This window comes from Leptonychotes weddellii, chromosome X (genome assembly GCF_054177405.1).
Source record: "Leptonychotes weddellii isolate Sample4059 chromosome X, ASM5417740v2, whole genome shotgun sequence".
NCBI lineage: Eukaryota > Metazoa > Chordata > Mammalia > Carnivora > Phocidae > Leptonychotes > Leptonychotes weddellii.
Window position 1 is genome coordinate 95,129,255 of NC_138385.1, and position 17,614 is coordinate 95,146,868.

The following is a 17,614-nucleotide window of genomic DNA, read 5'->3' on the forward strand; positions in this document are numbered from 1 at the left end:
GGGGAGTATGCTAAGTGAAATAAGTCAAGCAGAGAACGTCAATTATCATATGGTTTCACTTATTTGTGAAACATAAGGAATGGCATGGAGGACATTAGGAGATTGAAGGGAAAAATGGGGGGGGGAATTGGAGGGAGAGCTGAACCATGAGAGACTATGGACTCTGAGAAACAAACAGGGTTTTAGAGGGGAGGGGGAAGGGGGGATTGGTTAGCCCGGTGATGGGTATTAAGGAGGGCACGTACTGCATGGAGCACTGGGTGTTATACGAAAACAATGGATCGTGAATCACCACATCAAAAACCAATGATGTATTGTATGGTGGCTAACATAACATAAAAAAAAAAAAAAAAAAGAAAAATCATATGATCATCTCAATAGGTGCAGAAAAAGCATTTGACAAAATACAACATCTATTCATGATATAAACACTCAACAAATTGGGTATAGAAGGAACACACTTCAATGTAATAAAGGCCATACATGACAGACCCACAGCTAACAACATACTCAACTGTGAAAGGTTTAAAGCTTTCCTTCTATGATCAGAACAAGACAAGGATGCCCACCCTCACCACTTTTACCGAACCCAGTACTTGAATTCCTAGCCAGAGCAATTAGGCAAGAAAAATTAAAGGCATCCAAATCAGAAAGGAAAAAGTAAAACTGTATCTGTTTGCGGATGACATGATCTTATATATAGAAAATCCTGAAGACTCCACCAAAAAATTGTTAAAACAAATTCAGTAAAGTTTCAGAATGTGAAACCAACATACAGAAATCAGTTGCATTTCTATACACTAATAACAAAATATCTGAAAAAGAAATTTAAAAAAACCCAATCCTATTTACAATAGCATCAAAATCAATAAAATACTTAGAAATAAATTTAACCAAGGATATAAATGATCTACTCACTGAAAACTAAGACACTGATGAAAAAACTTGAAGAAACACAAAGTGGAAAGATATCCTGTGTTCAAGGATCAGAAGTTAGTATTATTAAAATGTCCACACTATGCAAAGCCATCTATATTTAATCCCTATCAAAACCCCAATGGTATTTTTACAGAAATAGAAAAAACAATCCTAAAATTTGAATGGAACCATAAAAGAGCTAGAATAGCCAAAGCAATCTTGAGAAAGAACAAAACCGGATGGAGGCACCATGCTCCCTGACTTCAAACTTTTTACTACAAAGCTAAAGCAATCAAAACAGTATGCTACCAGCATAAAATCAGAGACACAAGGGAACAGAGTTGAGAACCCAGAAATAAACCCATACAATATGGTCATCTAATATTTGACAAAGGAGCCAAGAATACTCAATGGGGAAAGGATAGTCTCTTCAATAAATGGTGTTGGGAAAACCGGACCCCTCTCTTAACACTATTCACAAAAATTAAAGACTTAAACCTAAGACCTGAAACCATAAAACTCCTGGAAGAATACATAGGTAAAACACTCCTTGAAAGCAGTCTTGGAAATTTTGGTTATGATACCAAAAGCACCAGCAACACAAGCAATAATCAGCAAGTGGGACTACACTGAACTAAAGAGCTTCTGCACAGCAAAAGAAACAACAAGAAAAGGCAACTATGGAATGGGTAAAAATATCTGCAAACCATGTACCTGATAAAGGGTTAACATACAACATATATAAGGAATTCATACAATTCAAGAGGAAAAAAATATATAATCCAATTTAAAAATGGACAGAAGACTTGAACTGACATTTTTCCAAAGAAGACATAAACGGCCAACAGGAACATGAAAAGGTGCTCAACACCACTACTCCTCAGGGACATGCAAATCAAAACCACAATGAGATGTCATCTCACACCTGTTAGGATGGCTATTATAAAAAAGACAAGAGATGACAAATGTTGGCAAGGGTGTGGAGAAAAAGGAAATATTATGCACTGTTGGTGGGAAGGGAAATCGGCAGTTACTGTGAAAACCAATATGGAGGTTTCTCAAAATTAGTAACAGAACTAGCATGTGATCTAGGAATCCTACTTCTGGGTATATACCTGAACAAGATGAAATCACTATCTAAAAGAGATATATATGCACTCCTGTGTTCACTGCAGCATTATTCAAAATAGCCAAGATATGGAAACAGCCTAAGTGCCTACTAACAGATAAATGGATAAAGAAAATGTGGTATAAATACACAATACAGTATTATTCAGCCATAAAAAAAAAAAAAGTAATCTTGCCATTTGTGATAATATGGATGGACCTTTAGGGCATTATGCTAAGTGAAATAAGCCAGACAGAGAAAAGACAGTGTATGATCTCACATATGGAATCTAAAAAAGCCAAACTCCTAGAAATAGAAAGTAGAATGGTGGTTGTCAGGGGCTGGACGGGAAGGGGAAATACGAAGATGATGGTCAAAGGGTACAAATTTTCAGTTATAAGATGAATATGTTTGGAGGATCTAATGTACAGCATGGTGACCATACTTTTTTTTTTTTTTTAAGATTTTTTTTATTTATTTATTTGAGACAGAGAGAATGAGAGACAGAGAGCATGAGAGGGAGGAGGGTCAGAGGGAGAAGCAGACTCCCTGCCGAGCAGGGAGCCCGATGCGGGACTCGATCCTGGGACTCCAGGATCATGACCTGAGCCGAAGGCAGTCGCTTAACCAACTGAGCCACCCAGGCACCCGCATGGTGACCATACTTAACAATAATGTATCATATACTTAAAAAGAGAAGAAAAAGTAGGGAAGGCCCCTAAATCACCATCTCCACGGCTCTGAGAGTGGAGTGGTTAATAGGCAATTTTTAAAATGGGTTATGTGCTCACAGCACAAAATTCTGAAGATTTTAGGTTCAACTATATGAAACTGCCATTTTTGTAAGTCAACAACGTATCAGCAATTTCATATAATTCAACTTAATACAAAAGAGCTCCAATCTGCAAACTTCTCAGTTTTTCTTTCGTTGGAAATTAGCAGACACACATGGAAACAGACTGAGAAAGGGAGGAAATACCTGGGATATTGGAAAGGGGACACTGCAGACAGCATCACCAACTGTCCCAGTCTGCCTGAGACCTAAGTGTTTCCTGGGACACGGGACTCTGAGTGCTAAAACCAGGAAAAGTCCTGGGCAGATCAGGATGAGCTGGTTACCCTAAACGAAGAGGAAAACTCCAAGAGGGACACGTGATCTACTCTCAGTTCTGGCTGGCTCTGGCTGGGAACAAGCACAAGCATCTTAGAGAAGATTCAAGGTATATATCAAATGAACCATAGGTTTTTTTTTTTTTTTTTAAACAAATGCTACTATCCCCTCCTGTCAAGTTACCTGCTGTTTTAGTTGTACTTCTTGCTGTTTCATTTGTTCATATTTGTGCCTCGATTCTGTTGCTTCTTTTAATAACTAGAAAACAGAAACATTCTGGCAAAATACTAATAGTAATTACAAATATGACTATAATGTCAAATGACCAGAGAGACAGTTAGGCTTAATCCTTCCACTCATTATTTTAGCAAGAACTGTAAGTCTATAGATAAAATTTTCGGTTACATCAATTGCTCATTACCTATTATCTTCAATCTGTTCTACTTGTTAACACTCAGGAATGTTGGAACAATCTTTTACTGCTTAGAAAGAGTAACCTGGAGGCCTAATAATAGGTTTACAAAACTCAGGGTTAAATTGTTATGTTTCAGGTGAAAATAATTACAAGTTTGGTATTAGCAGAAATCTAATCTGGAATCTTGACATTATCTAGGTGACTTAGAAAGCCACTTTACTCCTTGAGAGTCAAGATGAGGCAGAGTGAAAGGGTATGGAGCAGAGCAATGAAATCAGAGACCAGTTTCCGATCACTTCTTAAAAAGCAGGGCAGAAGTGGATGAGAGCTTTAATTTATATACTTGGGTTTTCAAGAAAATTATATAGTGAAATTGCATAGTAACACAGACTGTTGAAATTCAGCCCCTGAAGTAAAAGGTCACACGTAGTCCAAATAAGCCCTAAAAAGTCATTAAACCAACTACAAAGTATATACGTGCAATGTATGTATATATGTGTGAATATATGAAATTTATACCTCCACTTTGCAAAGAACTGTTTCTTCAATTATACACAGAATAGCATTATCAGTTCACACAGAAGATGGTGCTGTATGAAAAACAGGTCTCTCTTAAGCCTAGACTCACACTCAGCATGGTAAGTTCACATCATGAGGGCCACTCAGAGTCTTCATACCAGGTTCGCCTCAAGGCCTATGCTACTTGAGTGAAAGCTGGATGAACAGTCCTCATTGCCATAATCATTTCTCACTTTTTTTGGGGGGGGGGGGAGGGTTAAGCACATAAAGTTGAATTTGCATATGTTAAATATACATACCCAATGAGATTCCACTGTATTCACAATTACTGACAGGCAATATAGTCTGAACATACACTCTGGGAACGATGCTGAGTGATTAGGTATAGAGAATTCTGTTAAAGTTTTATCAGAAAATTATACCAGAGTAAGTAGACAAACAGTTTCCCTAGTTTCAAGTTACTTGTTTGTAAATAAAATATCACAGTATATAGGAGACCAGTGTTTGGTAAGCTCGATATTAAACTGAGCTGCCAAATTTAATGTGCTAAATACTGGTATAATTCTTGAACTTGGTGACCATTACCAAAGAAGTGAAATAATTATAAGCATGAAAAAGTCAAATGAGTGCAGGTCTTTCCACTAATTTGGTCTAATCTCTCCAGTGGTCTTCTGTATAAAAAAAGTTAAACAGAAATAAAAAGCCAAATACTTTCTAATACACACATGCCCTTCTCAATCTAGAACAAGAAACCAATTAGCATGACCCAGGCGCTCTATTAATGTAGAATAAGTTTAAGTATTTTAAATGGCTTTGGTTACAATTTTGACAATTTCTTTAAGAAAGAGAACTTACAAACTCTCTCTCTCTTTGATGTTTTTCATCAGCTTCTTTTATTAGCTGTGTTGTCTGTTGAAGCTTGGCATCCACAAGTTGTTGCTGTAATTCCTTATGTTTGAACACTTTATCAATATGCTATGGGAGAAGTAAAATTTCTTACATCACTTAATGAAAAAGGAACACAATGATGAGGAAACAACACAAGTTACAATACCTTGCTTATTCTTAACCCTGCTTTTCCTGCTAATGCCACCATAGCTGAAGACACTGGGTCCACGAGTTTGTAGAAGCGTGAGCTTTACATCACCTTGCAAGCCCTCCTGCACTTGCAGAAAAGGAGCCTTCCCACTACTACCCTGTACCCCCCTCCCTTTTGGAGGTGGGCTGTCAAGGAGCCTCATTAACCACACACTTGTACTTCCTATTTCTGCCCTACAACGAAAATGAGGCTCAAAGTGCATCAAGAAAAAGATGGATAAGGAGATCAAACTGTTAAACCCATACATCAAACACATTAATTCCTGGATATATTTCTCCCCTTTAAATTTCCCCAAATTTCTCAGTTGGAAGCAGCATGCGGTGACAACTGGAGTGGCCCCAGGTCAAATCCTGGCTGGTGTGTGGCCCAGGGCAGATTTTCCCTTGCTGATTCTCACTTCCCTCCTCCAAGCACAGATAACCACACTCGCTGCACAGCTCTAAATGCCAAAGTGGTGGTTCTGCTGTGTAAGGTGCCTGGTACCCAACACATATTAGACATTTGCTAAAATGTCATTATGATTTCCAAACGAAATTGTTAAGTGGTTATTTATCCACAATAAAGTCATCAGAACATCTCGTCTCAGATGTACAGAGTAACTCTTCCTGACCAAAGAACATCTGATAACGTTCAAAATAAGACGGCTCACATATAATTTGATTTGAACATATCTAATTTTCAAGTTTTCTACATCTATCATGTGGCAGACTGTCATATTAAACAAAACTAAAAGAAAAATTTTAAGAAAATTAAGGATTTTATAATCTAATACAAAATTTATTCTCTAGGACAAAAAAGTTCCTTCAATAAATACTCTAAGAAAAAAAAACAGTGAAGAGGAAATCTTGATGTTACAGATTTGAGACCGATCAACCAGTGAAACAGATGGACTTTATTTAGAGCTTGATTCAAATAGCTTCAAAAAAAAAAAAAAAAAAGGCATGGGGGGACTACAGAAAATTGAACAATGACTCAATATTTAATGTTAAGTAATTACTGTTAATTTTGTTAGGTGTGAAAATGATAGCATGGTTGTGCTTAAAAAGGGATCCTTATCTTTTTGAGGTACACCCTCAAATATACATGAACAGAATGAAATAGGACACCTTGAAGTTGTATCAAAATAACCCAGGGCAAGCCGATGGGAATAAAGCTGAAACTATGGTTTCATCTGCTAAAACCAGATGACATATTCTAAGTTTGCAATTCTCCATTAAAAAAAAAAAAAAAAGGGCACAAGGCAGAGAGAGTGATTAAGGGGCTCCTGGGTGGCTCAGTTGGTTGAGCGTTCAACTCGTGATTTTGGCTCAGGTCATGATCTCAGGGTCCTGACGTTGGGCTCCGTGCTCACCATGAAGTCTGCTTGGGATTCTCTCCCTCCCTCTCCCTCTGCCCCTCCCCCCACCCCACACGCACTCTCAAATAATAAACAATCTTTAAAAAAAAAGTAAGTTTTTGAAGGGCTGAATGTAGGACTCTAAGTTAGTATGATCTGAAGTTTGCCTTCAAAACTGGATACAGTAACCCACAGAGGTGCCAATCTTTTTTTTTTTTTCCTTTAATCAGCTATTTTAACCTACTTGTGTAGGGTTACAACACACATAAAAGCACATTTCCCTAACTTCAAAGGCAGGGGATGCACTGTTTAAAAAGCCTGAGGCCATCAGAAAGGATGAATACCTACCATTTGCAATGACATGGGTGGAACTGGAAGGTATTATGCTAAGTGAAATAAGTCAAGCAGAGAAAGACAATTATATGGTTTCACTCATATGTGGAATATAAGGAATAGCGCAGAGGACCATAGGGGAAGGGAGGGAAAACTGAATGGGAAGAAATCAGAGAGGGAGACAAGCCATGAGAGACTCTGGACGCGGGGAAACAACCTGCGGGTTACAGAGGGAGGGGGGTGGGTATTAAGGAGGGTCTGTGTTGTGATGAGCACTGGATGTTATATGCAACTAATGAATCATTGAACATTACATCAAAAACTAACAATGGCTAATTGAAAATAAAACTTTTTAGCATATAAACATATGAAAGAAATAAATTAATGTCATTTTCTTTGACAAAAAAATAAATAAATAAAATAAAAAGCCTGATGCCTCTAATCCTGCCCATTTGGCCTCTAAAAAGGAGGAACCTTTAAAAAAACAAACCAAACTAAACAAACAAACAAAAAACAGGCCATCACCTATTTGCTTTTATTTTTATTTTTTTTTAAAGATTTTATTTATTTATTTGACAGAGAGAGAGACAGCGAGAGCAGGAACACAAGCAGGGGGAGTGGGAGAGGGAGAAGCAGGCTTCCTGCCAAGCAGGGAGCCCGATGTGGGACTCGATCCCAGGACTCTGGGATCATGACCTGAGCCGAGGGCAGACGCTTAAGAACTGAGTCACCCAGGCGCCCACCTATTTGCTTTTGACACCTCTGAATTTCCTGACTAGATTGAAAAAGTCTTAGTTGGAGGCCAATGACCAAGATCAGCAGGCATGGATCCTTCCAATCAACTTTTTACTTCAACGGGTATGAGAGTTTAGAAATAGGTTCTATTTTTTCCTCTCAAAAACCCTCATTAAAAGAAAAAAATCTAAAACACAGGTATAACACAATGGTAATGTAGACTGCACATGTTCACAGATGTCTGAATTAGTGCATATTTGGGGGCCAAATATTTATTATTAGTCTAGACAAGGGGAAAAATTTGTATGCTCAAAACTTTAATCTTGTAGTACCACATGGAAGACAAGTAGCACTCAATACACTTCTCTAAGAAATTGCCTCACCCTACCCAAACCCATGGACTCCTCAACTATCTAAGTGATGATCCCCAAGACTCCCATTCTCACGGTGGCTGAAGATTTCCTAAGAAAAACCCAACTTCCATTATGCAGATATAAAAGTTCTAAAACATCCTGTGATGGTAGTTTTACTCTGGTAGTGAATGGTGAAAAATTCTTGCTGATAATGAGAAGCTGTCTAAACCAATAAAATGGCTTTACCTCCTCTCTCAGTGCATACTGTTCAATGAGCTTCTTCAGCTTCTCTCCCAGCTCAATGTTTTCCTGGCGGAGTTTGGCATTGTGTATGTCATGTTGTTCCAGCTGTGCCTGGATTTCATTTAAAGTGATTTGGAAGTGTGCAGTGGCTTCTTTACGTCTTTCTTCCTCCTCTCGTGCCTGCTGCATATTTTCTTCCTTATTATCCAAAATAATTTCTGTTAATGGTATAGACCTATACAGAAGATGCTCATAAAAGCTTCTGCTGCTCCGGGGGTTTATTTATTGCTTCTGAACTCTGATTCCCCTTCCCTTTATTTGTGACCAGAAAGTGCTCATTTAATAAGCAAGCAGCTTTTCTTGAGTAGATAATAAGAGAGGCAAGCTGCCCTGCTGTAAAATGAGGCTACATCCAATCTAAAATTCACCATACTGAAAATTAATTAAACGGACTACCCTGAAAGACAAGGAGCTTCTCCACGTGGCCAGCTCCCTCCACTGTACGTTCCCGAACACTCTCCGGTTACACAGCGGCATCTTACATCAGCCTGACGAGAGAGACCCTTCTTGCAGCTTACTTTCTGGGTACACCTGACCCCCTAGAAGGCAAGGGACTACTTCCATCACTTGCCAAAGATACAAGTGTTAAAAGACTTTCACGTGTTTAAACAGCTATCCGTCTAATCAAAATGTTGATTTTCTATAGGAAAAAAAATACCACCTACTTTAGTGAATAATTAAATCCAAGGGTTCAAAAGCAAAGAAAAAACTAACAGCTCCCAGAGTAGGTGAAGATCCATTTCTCGAGTGTTCCTGGATTCTAGGACCTTGGGCATCTGCTGTGCTGGGGCAGTTTGATGAGAGATCCTGCTCAGTCAAAATCATACCAAAACTGTACATGAGGACAGGCCCACCTCCACGTCTCTGGCTCCTTTTCCTTCTTCCCCTGCTGGCACCAGTTCATCTTTGGGTACCTGCTCCCTCTTCCTTTTTTCAGCCATGGCTTAAGTGCTATTCTGAAAGTACTTAGCCACTGGGTACTCGGGGGTAGGCAAGGGTGGTCTGGCCATGCAGCTGGTGAACAGCCCCTACGGAGCTCAGCAGATGTTTTCCCTCCCCAGACTCAGTCTCTGCCTCAAGTCTGTTTCTACTCGGCTCCTCATTCATGTCAGCTTTTCCTACGTGGTCATTAACTACCTCAGTGCTCAGCAGAAAATAGGCAACTCTGAGTTTCCTAAGCCAGGGCTCCAGGCAGATAAGCTGTTGTCTAAATACCAATCTCAATTCGATTCCCCATGACCATATATGAGGTTCATTAAGAACCATCAGGCCAAGCAAAACAGTAGAAAAGTGGTTGCTGTCTCCATGTAGAGACAAAAGATTTACTTCAAATAGGTACAAAGTGATTATAAAACAAGCTAAGTCAGTGTCAGTCCCTCCTGAAAAACAGAAAAGTGAACCAACTAACCTTTAATGTCTTATTGTGACGCTGAAGTTCCCTGCAAAGAGACTCTAGTTTGCTTCTTGCCAAGATAGCCTTGCTGTGTTCACTCTGCAAGTGAACTTTCTCTTTCACAATTTGGGCTTGTTTCTTCTGCAGAATCTTCATTTGCTTCTGAACATTCCTGCTTTCCTCCAGCTAAAATTAATAAGCACTTTACAATCAGGAAGTACAATGAAAACCTTTGAGTTATGGCTGGAGAAATTACACTAAGAACTATGGAACACATTTTCAAAAACCAAATATTACAGTCTATTTTTTTTAAATTATTTTGTGTCATATTACTCTGCCAACCTTCTCTCTCTTCCAGTTGTGATAGGAAAGTAAGCAAATGTAGGGAAAAAAACAATCCTAATCCATTTTTTTTTTAAGTAAACTCTACCTCCAAAGTGGGACTCAAACTCACAACCCTGAGATCAAGAGTCACATGCTCTATCGACTGAGCCAGCCAAGCACCCCTTAATCTTTTATTAAAAATTTTGAAAAATGCTGTTTTTGTAAAAACTTTAGAGGCCAACACAATCGAGTTTTACTTTTCTGAAAAACACACACAGGCTACTCTACTGAAATGGTCCTCCAAATTAGAATAAGCAGCACTGGGGCGCCTGGGTGGCTCAGTCAGTCAAGCGTCCGACTCCAGATTCCGGCTCAGGTCATGATCTCTGGGTTGTGACACTGAGCCCCGCACCAGGCTCCATGCTGGGTGTAGAACCTGCTTAAGATTCTCTCTCTCCCTCTCCCTCTGCCCACACTCCCTCCTCAGCTCGGGCACATGCACACGCTCTCTCTTAAAAAAAAAAAAAAAAAAAAAAGAATAAGCACTCAGGGTTCTTTGTGAGAAAGAGGAGTTGCTGCAATTTTAGGTTTGGAGCATATATTTCAAAGTTAAATCAACACTAACAGATTAAGACTTACTGACATTTCACAGAAAGCAAGGATGCTGAGTCAATTTCAGGAGCAAGAGTGACACCTTGTGGCCTATCAAAACACACCAAGCATCCTTACATGCCATATGCTTACAGCTATTAGAAACATCCTTACAGAAATTCCTGCAGAAAAAATAGTTTTGTTTTTGTTTCCTACTTTTGCAAAGTAATCGTAGATGACTGTGGACACAGCACAGCTGCAAGAGGCTTCCAGTCTGTACATACTATCTGTAACTCCACTGAGAGCGGCAACCCCCCTGCCCTCTCGGACTCAAGGTAATCACAATCCTGAATCCCAGGCTCACAATTCCTTTGCTCTTCTCTTTTATCTCATTTGTGTGTGGTCCTAAAAGAACCGTTCTGGTTTCAGTTATCTTGACTCTGTTGTGGCTAGTGCAACTGAAGAACTGAATTTTTTCTTTAATTTAAATTGAGCTTAAATAGTCGCAGGTAGCTAATGGCTACCATTTTGGACAGCACAGCTGTAGATTATATTGCTAGAACTCATCCAAATCAACTGCACAGATCAGGGAACAGCAAACTTTTTCTGTAAAGGGCCAAAAAGTGTTTTAGGCTTTGCAAGCCACATACTCTGTCTGTTGCATCGTTGTCTTTTTTTTAAAACACTTTAAAAATGTAAAACCATTCTTAGCTTGTGGGCAGTACAAACACAGGCCTCGCCAGATTTGGCCCACTGGTTATATGATATCTCACTTAAAAAATATACCACACACAACATACTTTACTGATCCATTCTCAAGTCAATGGGCATTTGGGTTGTTTCCAGACTTGATTACTTAGAATGATATGAACACTGTCTTACGCGTTTCCTGCTATACACATGCAAGAATTTCTCTGGGTGCAAACCTAAGAGTGGGACTGCTAGGCAGTGATTAATGTTCTATTTCACATGACAATGCCAAACTCTTTTCCAGAGTGGCTGGCAAATTTATTCTCCCATCAGCGACTTATAAGAGATCATGTAGATAGATGTACATCCTCTCCAAAACTAAGTACAATCAGAATTCTTAATTTATGCCCCTACAATGGACATAAAATGGCATCTCCTTCTGGTCCAGATTTGCATTTCCCTGATCACTAATAAAGTCACACATCTCTTCATATGTTTATGTACCTTTATGTTAAGGTATTTTTGTATCTTCATGTTTTTCCACTTCTATAAAATGCCTCTTACATGTCTCTTGCCCATTTTTCCGTTGGGTTATTTGTTCTTTTCATATTCATTTGTAGGTGTTCCTTACATATTCTTGAAAGTAAATATTCTGTTGGTTGTATTTGTTGGAATATGTTCTTCAGGGTTTTTTTTTTTTTTTTAAGAGTTTATTTATTTATTTGACAGAGAGAGACACACAGAGAGAGGGAACACAAGCGGGGGGGTGGGAGAGGGAGAAGAAGGCCTCCTGCCAAGCAGGGAGCCCGATGCAGGGCTCGATCCCAGGACCTAGGACCATGACCCGAGCCGAAGGCAGACACTCAATGACTGAGCCACCCAGGTGCCCCTTCTTCCCAGTTTTTTAATGTGACTTCTCACTGTCTTTTGAAGTGTCTTTTGCTGAACAGAAAGTTAATTTCAACACAGCCCATTTTTGCAATCCTTTCTCTGATAGTGCTTTTTGTGTTGTAAGAATTCCTTCCCTTGGAACGCCTGGGTGGCTCAGTCAGTTAAGCGTCTGCTCAGCTCGGGTCGTGATCCCAGGGTCCTGATATCGAGTCCCACATCGGGCTCCCTGCTCAGTAAGGAGCCTTCTTCTCCCTCTCCCCTCTGCCTGCCACTCTGCCTACTTGTGTTCTGTCAAATAAATAAAATCTTTAAAAAAAAAAAAAAAGAAGAAATCCTTCCCTTGGGGTCCCTGGGTGGCTCAGTCAGTTAAGTGTCAGACTCTTGATACCGGCTCAGGTCACGGTCTCATCAGGTTTGTGAGATGGAGCCCCACATCAGGCTTCGTGCTCGGTGGGGAGTCTGCTTGTGGTTCTCTCTCTTCCTCTCCCCGCCCCCTCCTCTTTCTCTCTAAAATAAATAAATAGGGGCACCTGGGTGGCTCGGTCGTTAAGCGTCTGCCTTCTGCTCAGGTCATGGTCCCAGGGTCCTGGGATCAAGCCCCACATCAGACTCCCTGCTCAGCGCATCAGGCTCCCTGCTCAGCACTCATCAGGCTCCCTGCTCAGCACATCAGGCTCCCTGCTCAGCGGGAAGCCTGCTTCACCCTCTCCCGCTCCCCCTGCTTGTGTTTCCTCTCTCGCTGTGTCTCTGTCAAATAAATAAAATCTTTAAAAAAACAAAAAACAAAAAAAACCCTTAACCCATGTTTGGAAAAATATTTATTAATATATCTAAATAAACCTAAATATCTAAAATAAATTTTTTTTAAGATTTTATTTATTTACTTGACAGAGAGAGACACAGCAAGAGAGGGAACACAAGCAGGGGGAGCGGGAGAGGGAGAAGCAGGCTTCCCGCCAAGCAAGGAACCCGATGTGGTGCTTGATCCCAGGACCCTGGGACCATGACCTGAGCCGAAGGCAGACGCCTAACGACTGAGCCACCCAGGCACCCCTAAATATCTAAAAAAATTTTTTTTAAAGATTTATTTATTTGCTAGAGAGAGAGAGAGAGTGAGAGTACAAGCAGGGGGAGTGGCAGGCAGAGGGAGAAGCAGGCTCCCCGCCGAGCAAGGAGCCTGATGCAGGGACTCGATCCCAGCACCCTGGGATCATGACCTGAGCCAAAGGCAGACGCTTAACCGACTGAGCCACCCAGGCGTCCCTAAAATTTTTAAAGCTTAATTTTTAACATTTAAATCCTTAATCCATTTGAAATTAATCATTGTGTAGTATGATACATAAGAATCTAATTTCTTTCCCATAAGGATATACACTTTATTTATTTAAGTAACTCTACACCCAACATGAGGCTCGAACTCATGACCCCGAGATCAAGAGTTGCATGCTCCATCAATTTAAACAGCCAGGTGCCCCAGGATATACACTTAAGTTCCATTAATTTCATGAGGATGGCAACTCTCCCCCAAATGCACCAAGAGAATCCATGAAATGTTCTTCTAAATCCCCAACTGGTGTTTCTTTCCCCTAATTTTTCCCAGTAAGTTGAACCTAAAATTTTACAGAGTAAAGAGCCACGAATAGCCAAGATACTTCTAACAAAAAGAGTAATAAGAATATACACACCTACCCCAGCAGATATCAAGATTTATTATTACACTATAATAATCTACACACGGGATGCCTGGGTGGCTCAGTTGGTTAAGCGTCTGCCTTCAGCTCAGGTCATGATCCCAGGGTCCTGGGATTGAGTCCTACATCAGGCTCCTTGCTCAGCGGGGAGCCTGCTTCTCCCTCTGCCTGCCGCTCTGACAAATAAATAAAATCTTTAAAAATAATAATCATCATCATCTACACAAACTGACTCAGGAATGGGAAAGAACAGCACTATAATATAACAAGTACTTAAGAATCATGTTACAGGGGCACGTGGGTAGCTCAGTCGTTAAGCGTCTGCCTTCGGCTCAGGTCAGGATCCCAGGGTCCTGGGATCGAGCCCTGCATCGGGCTCCCTGCTCCTTGGGAAGCCTGCTTCTCCCTCTCCCACTCCCCCTGCTTGTGTTCCTGCTCTCGCTATCTCTCTCTCTCTGTCAAATAAATAAAATCTTAAAAAAAAAAAAAAACATGTTACAAACCTAGTATATCCACACTTAGCAAGTGAAATGTGAGGATTTCAAGAACCCATGTTATCTGGTAAACATGGAGGCCACAAGGTCTCCCCAGTGGACAATCCCAGTTACAGTGCAACACGCCATACCACCTGCTCTACAGGACTTTTCTACTTATCCATGCCATAAGCACCAATGATGTCAGATGATGCTATCACAAAAAGGGCAGAGGGCAGTGATGGCTAAAGGGAAGTTTTCTAAATAACCCTTAGGAAGAGGCTACTCCATTGATGGTCTCACTGCTACATAACCTATATATACTCTACCTTTTAAAAGAAATGAGTGTGGTTTCAAGAAATAAAGCTTTAGAACATTTTCTGAAAACGGTACACATTTCATCCTTCATACATTCAGCACAAATCTCAATCAAAGAGAGGTTACTACTAGGCAAGTCTTCAATATGTCACACATCCTAAAATGAATGTAGCAATTATTACTGGGACTTAAAAATAACCATACCCACCTCCACACACACACAATAAAAGCCACAAACAAAAACAGTCTAGACCCCTGCTACTTAAAGTGTGATCTAAGGGCTAACAACATCAACATCATCACCTGGGAGCTTATTAAAATACAGACTCTCAGGCCCCAATCCAGACCCAGCGAATCAGAATGTGCCTTTTAACAGAAGTCCCAATGATATGGATGAATCTGAGGACGGCCCTAGGCAACTATTTGCCCTTTCTTCTAATCTATTCGTGGCTGTCTGCCTTGTCACAGTACAGGGTCAAGCAGCTAGCTAATCCTCTACACTGCTTTTGGTCTTTCACTCTTCTCTTCTTTTCCCTTTTTTTTTTCGTGTCTTCTTTTTCCACCACTTCTTGCAGGATTCCCATGTGGGTGGAACCAATAGGAATGGTCTTCCACAGACAGTGAAAGAGTTCCTTTCCTGAAGCCAGCAATCTGACCAACACTGGGTTTTCTTCCATCTTTTTATCTGTGACTGTTCTAGGCCATTCATACTGACGCACAGGGCTTCCTGCTGCTCTGAATAGAAGGTGCTAGGGTGCTGAATGCCAGCTACGTGGGCATATACACACACCCCTTTATAAACCAAGGGAGAGTAACTATAATTCTCTGAATAATAAACAGAATTCATTTTTAGAGGTGGCCAATGACAAAAAAATAGTATTTGTGATATGGAATAACTGTTTCAACAACAGATGAAAATGCATAAAAATCGTCAGTAATTCACGTAAGTTTTTCACAAAAGGCATTATTTTTAGCATTTATATTACACTTACTCATTCTAAGTTTCCCACAACCCTTACACTTCAAAGGGTTCTAGGACTTCCCCATTCTTCAACCTAAACAGGATGGCAGGGTTTCCATGTTGAGACATCTTTCATAATTTTATTTATTTATTTATTTTTTTAAAGGTTTTATTTATTTGACAGAGAGAAAGACAGCCAGAGAGGGAACACAAGCAGGGGGAGTGGGAGAGGGAAAGGCAGGCTTCCCGCGGAGCAGGGAGCCTGATGTGGGGCTCGATCCCAGGACTCTGGGATCATGACCTGAGCCGAAGGCAGACGCTTAACGACTGAGCCACCCAGGCGCCCCATCTTTCATAATTTTAAAAAGAGAATTAATGCTACTTGAAATAACATAGGCCCAGAACAAATGAGGTCAGTTTCTTTAGAAGATGGAAAAAGAAATGCCTGGCACATAGTAGATGTGAAATAAATATTTCCTGAGACAAAGTATTGTTTTAGTAGACTATTTCATCTAACTCACAATTTCAATCACAATGGCTAGAACCTTTATCTCTAAAATTCCCTTGGGAAAAGTTAAATACAGGAACTACACCCAGACTAGCATGTACAGCATCACAACAGAGTATTTCTAAGTCAGCCTTTTCATTTCTAAAACTGAGTTTTAGAAAATCTGTGCCATATCTTAGCATTATAATGTCCTATAGGTATCACCTTACAAAATGAAGTCATACAAGCAACAAAAAGCCCCAAGAAATGACATTCTCCTCTTCAATTTTGGAATATAATGTAATTTTACATCTAAAGCTGTATCAAAGTATTTTAAAAAGCTTATCAAGTACATAAACATTTTGCTGTATTTCATATGAACCTTACTCCCTTGATTTAATACTCACGAGATCAGCATATTTCTTACAGAGAGCTGCCAGCTTCTCTTCTGGAGTTGAAAGGGTGTTTAGGGCTTGCATCAATAATAAAACTTCTTTTCCTGATGATTAACAAGACAAGAAGAGTAAGATCAAGTCTAACCTGTAAATTCTATGTAACACTTACTAGGTTCTGACATCCAGAGTAAAATAATTTGTGCCTGTATCTAGACATAAGAGATTTACCAGCTAAATTAAAGAAAGCTATTTTTAAATTCTGGATTAGCAGGAACCCCTCCCTTCCCACCCCCACCCCAAATTTCTTCATTCACTAATACCACTAGCTATTTGTAAGAACTCTTGCTGAAGGCTTAAAAATTCCCTTGCTTAACCATTGATGTCCAAGTTAAGACAAATGGTCTTTTTTTTTTTAATATTTTATTTATTTATTTGACAGAGAGAGACACAGCGAGAGAGGGAACACAAACAGGGGGAGTGGGAGAGGGAGAAGCAGGCTTCCCGCAGAGCAGGGAGCCCGATGCGGGGCTCGATCCCAGGACCCTGGGATCATGACCTGAGCCGAAGGCAGACGCTTAACGACTGAGCCACCCAGGCGCCCCGACAAATGGTCTTTTAAAATAAGTGATAATATTTTGGGTGCCTGGGTGGCTCAGTTGGTTAAGCGACCGCCTTCGGCTCAGGTCATGATCCTGGAGTCCCGGGATCGAGTCCCACATCAGGCTCCCTGCTCAGCAAGGCGTCTGCTTCTCCCTCTGCCCTCTTCCCTCTTGTGCTGTCTCTCATTCTCTCTCTCTCAAATAAATAAATAAAATCTTTTAAAAAATAAAATAAAATAAGTGATAATATTTTACTTCTTAAGGAACCATTTGTATTTTTTAAAATGTTTACTCTTATACATAGGATATTTCATTTAAAAACATATATTAAAAGGACTTTGGTATGTGGTATACAGACTGCTATGAAGAAAAAATGCAGGCTGACTTCAAAATAGAACACCTTCCTATCCACACGATATTTCAGTAACAAAACCTCTCAAAGCCCAAGGTCAGTAAGAATTTTAAAAGAGATGACTGAACATATTAAATATGATTAGAAGTAACCATAATGTAACCTGCAATTTTTAATCAAGATTTTAAAACCCATATTCCATCTGGTTTTTTTTTTTTT

General features: G+C 40.0%; 1 protein-coding gene across 2 annotated transcripts in view; it reads right to left on the reverse strand.

Moving 5' to 3' along the window:
• TXLNG (taxilin gamma) overlaps positions 1 to 17,614 on the reverse strand; it is a 61,590-nt gene that overhangs the window by 10,239 nt on the left and 33,737 nt on the right. The window contains exons 3-7 of one of the 2 annotated variants that reach the window (XM_006736660.3): positions 16,457 to 16,548; positions 9,639 to 9,809; positions 8,174 to 8,368; positions 4,927 to 5,046; positions 3,321 to 3,395 (exon numbers count right to left, since the gene is read on the reverse strand). In XM_006736660.3, the coding sequence (XP_006736723.1) occupies positions 3,321 to 3,395; positions 4,927 to 5,046; positions 8,174 to 8,368; positions 9,639 to 9,809; positions 16,457 to 16,548 (653 nt within the window). The remainder of the gene's footprint in view (positions 1 to 3,320; positions 3,396 to 4,926; positions 5,047 to 8,173; positions 8,369 to 9,638; positions 9,810 to 16,456; positions 16,549 to 17,614) is intronic. The other variant, XM_081809116.1, reaches the window with a different exon arrangement.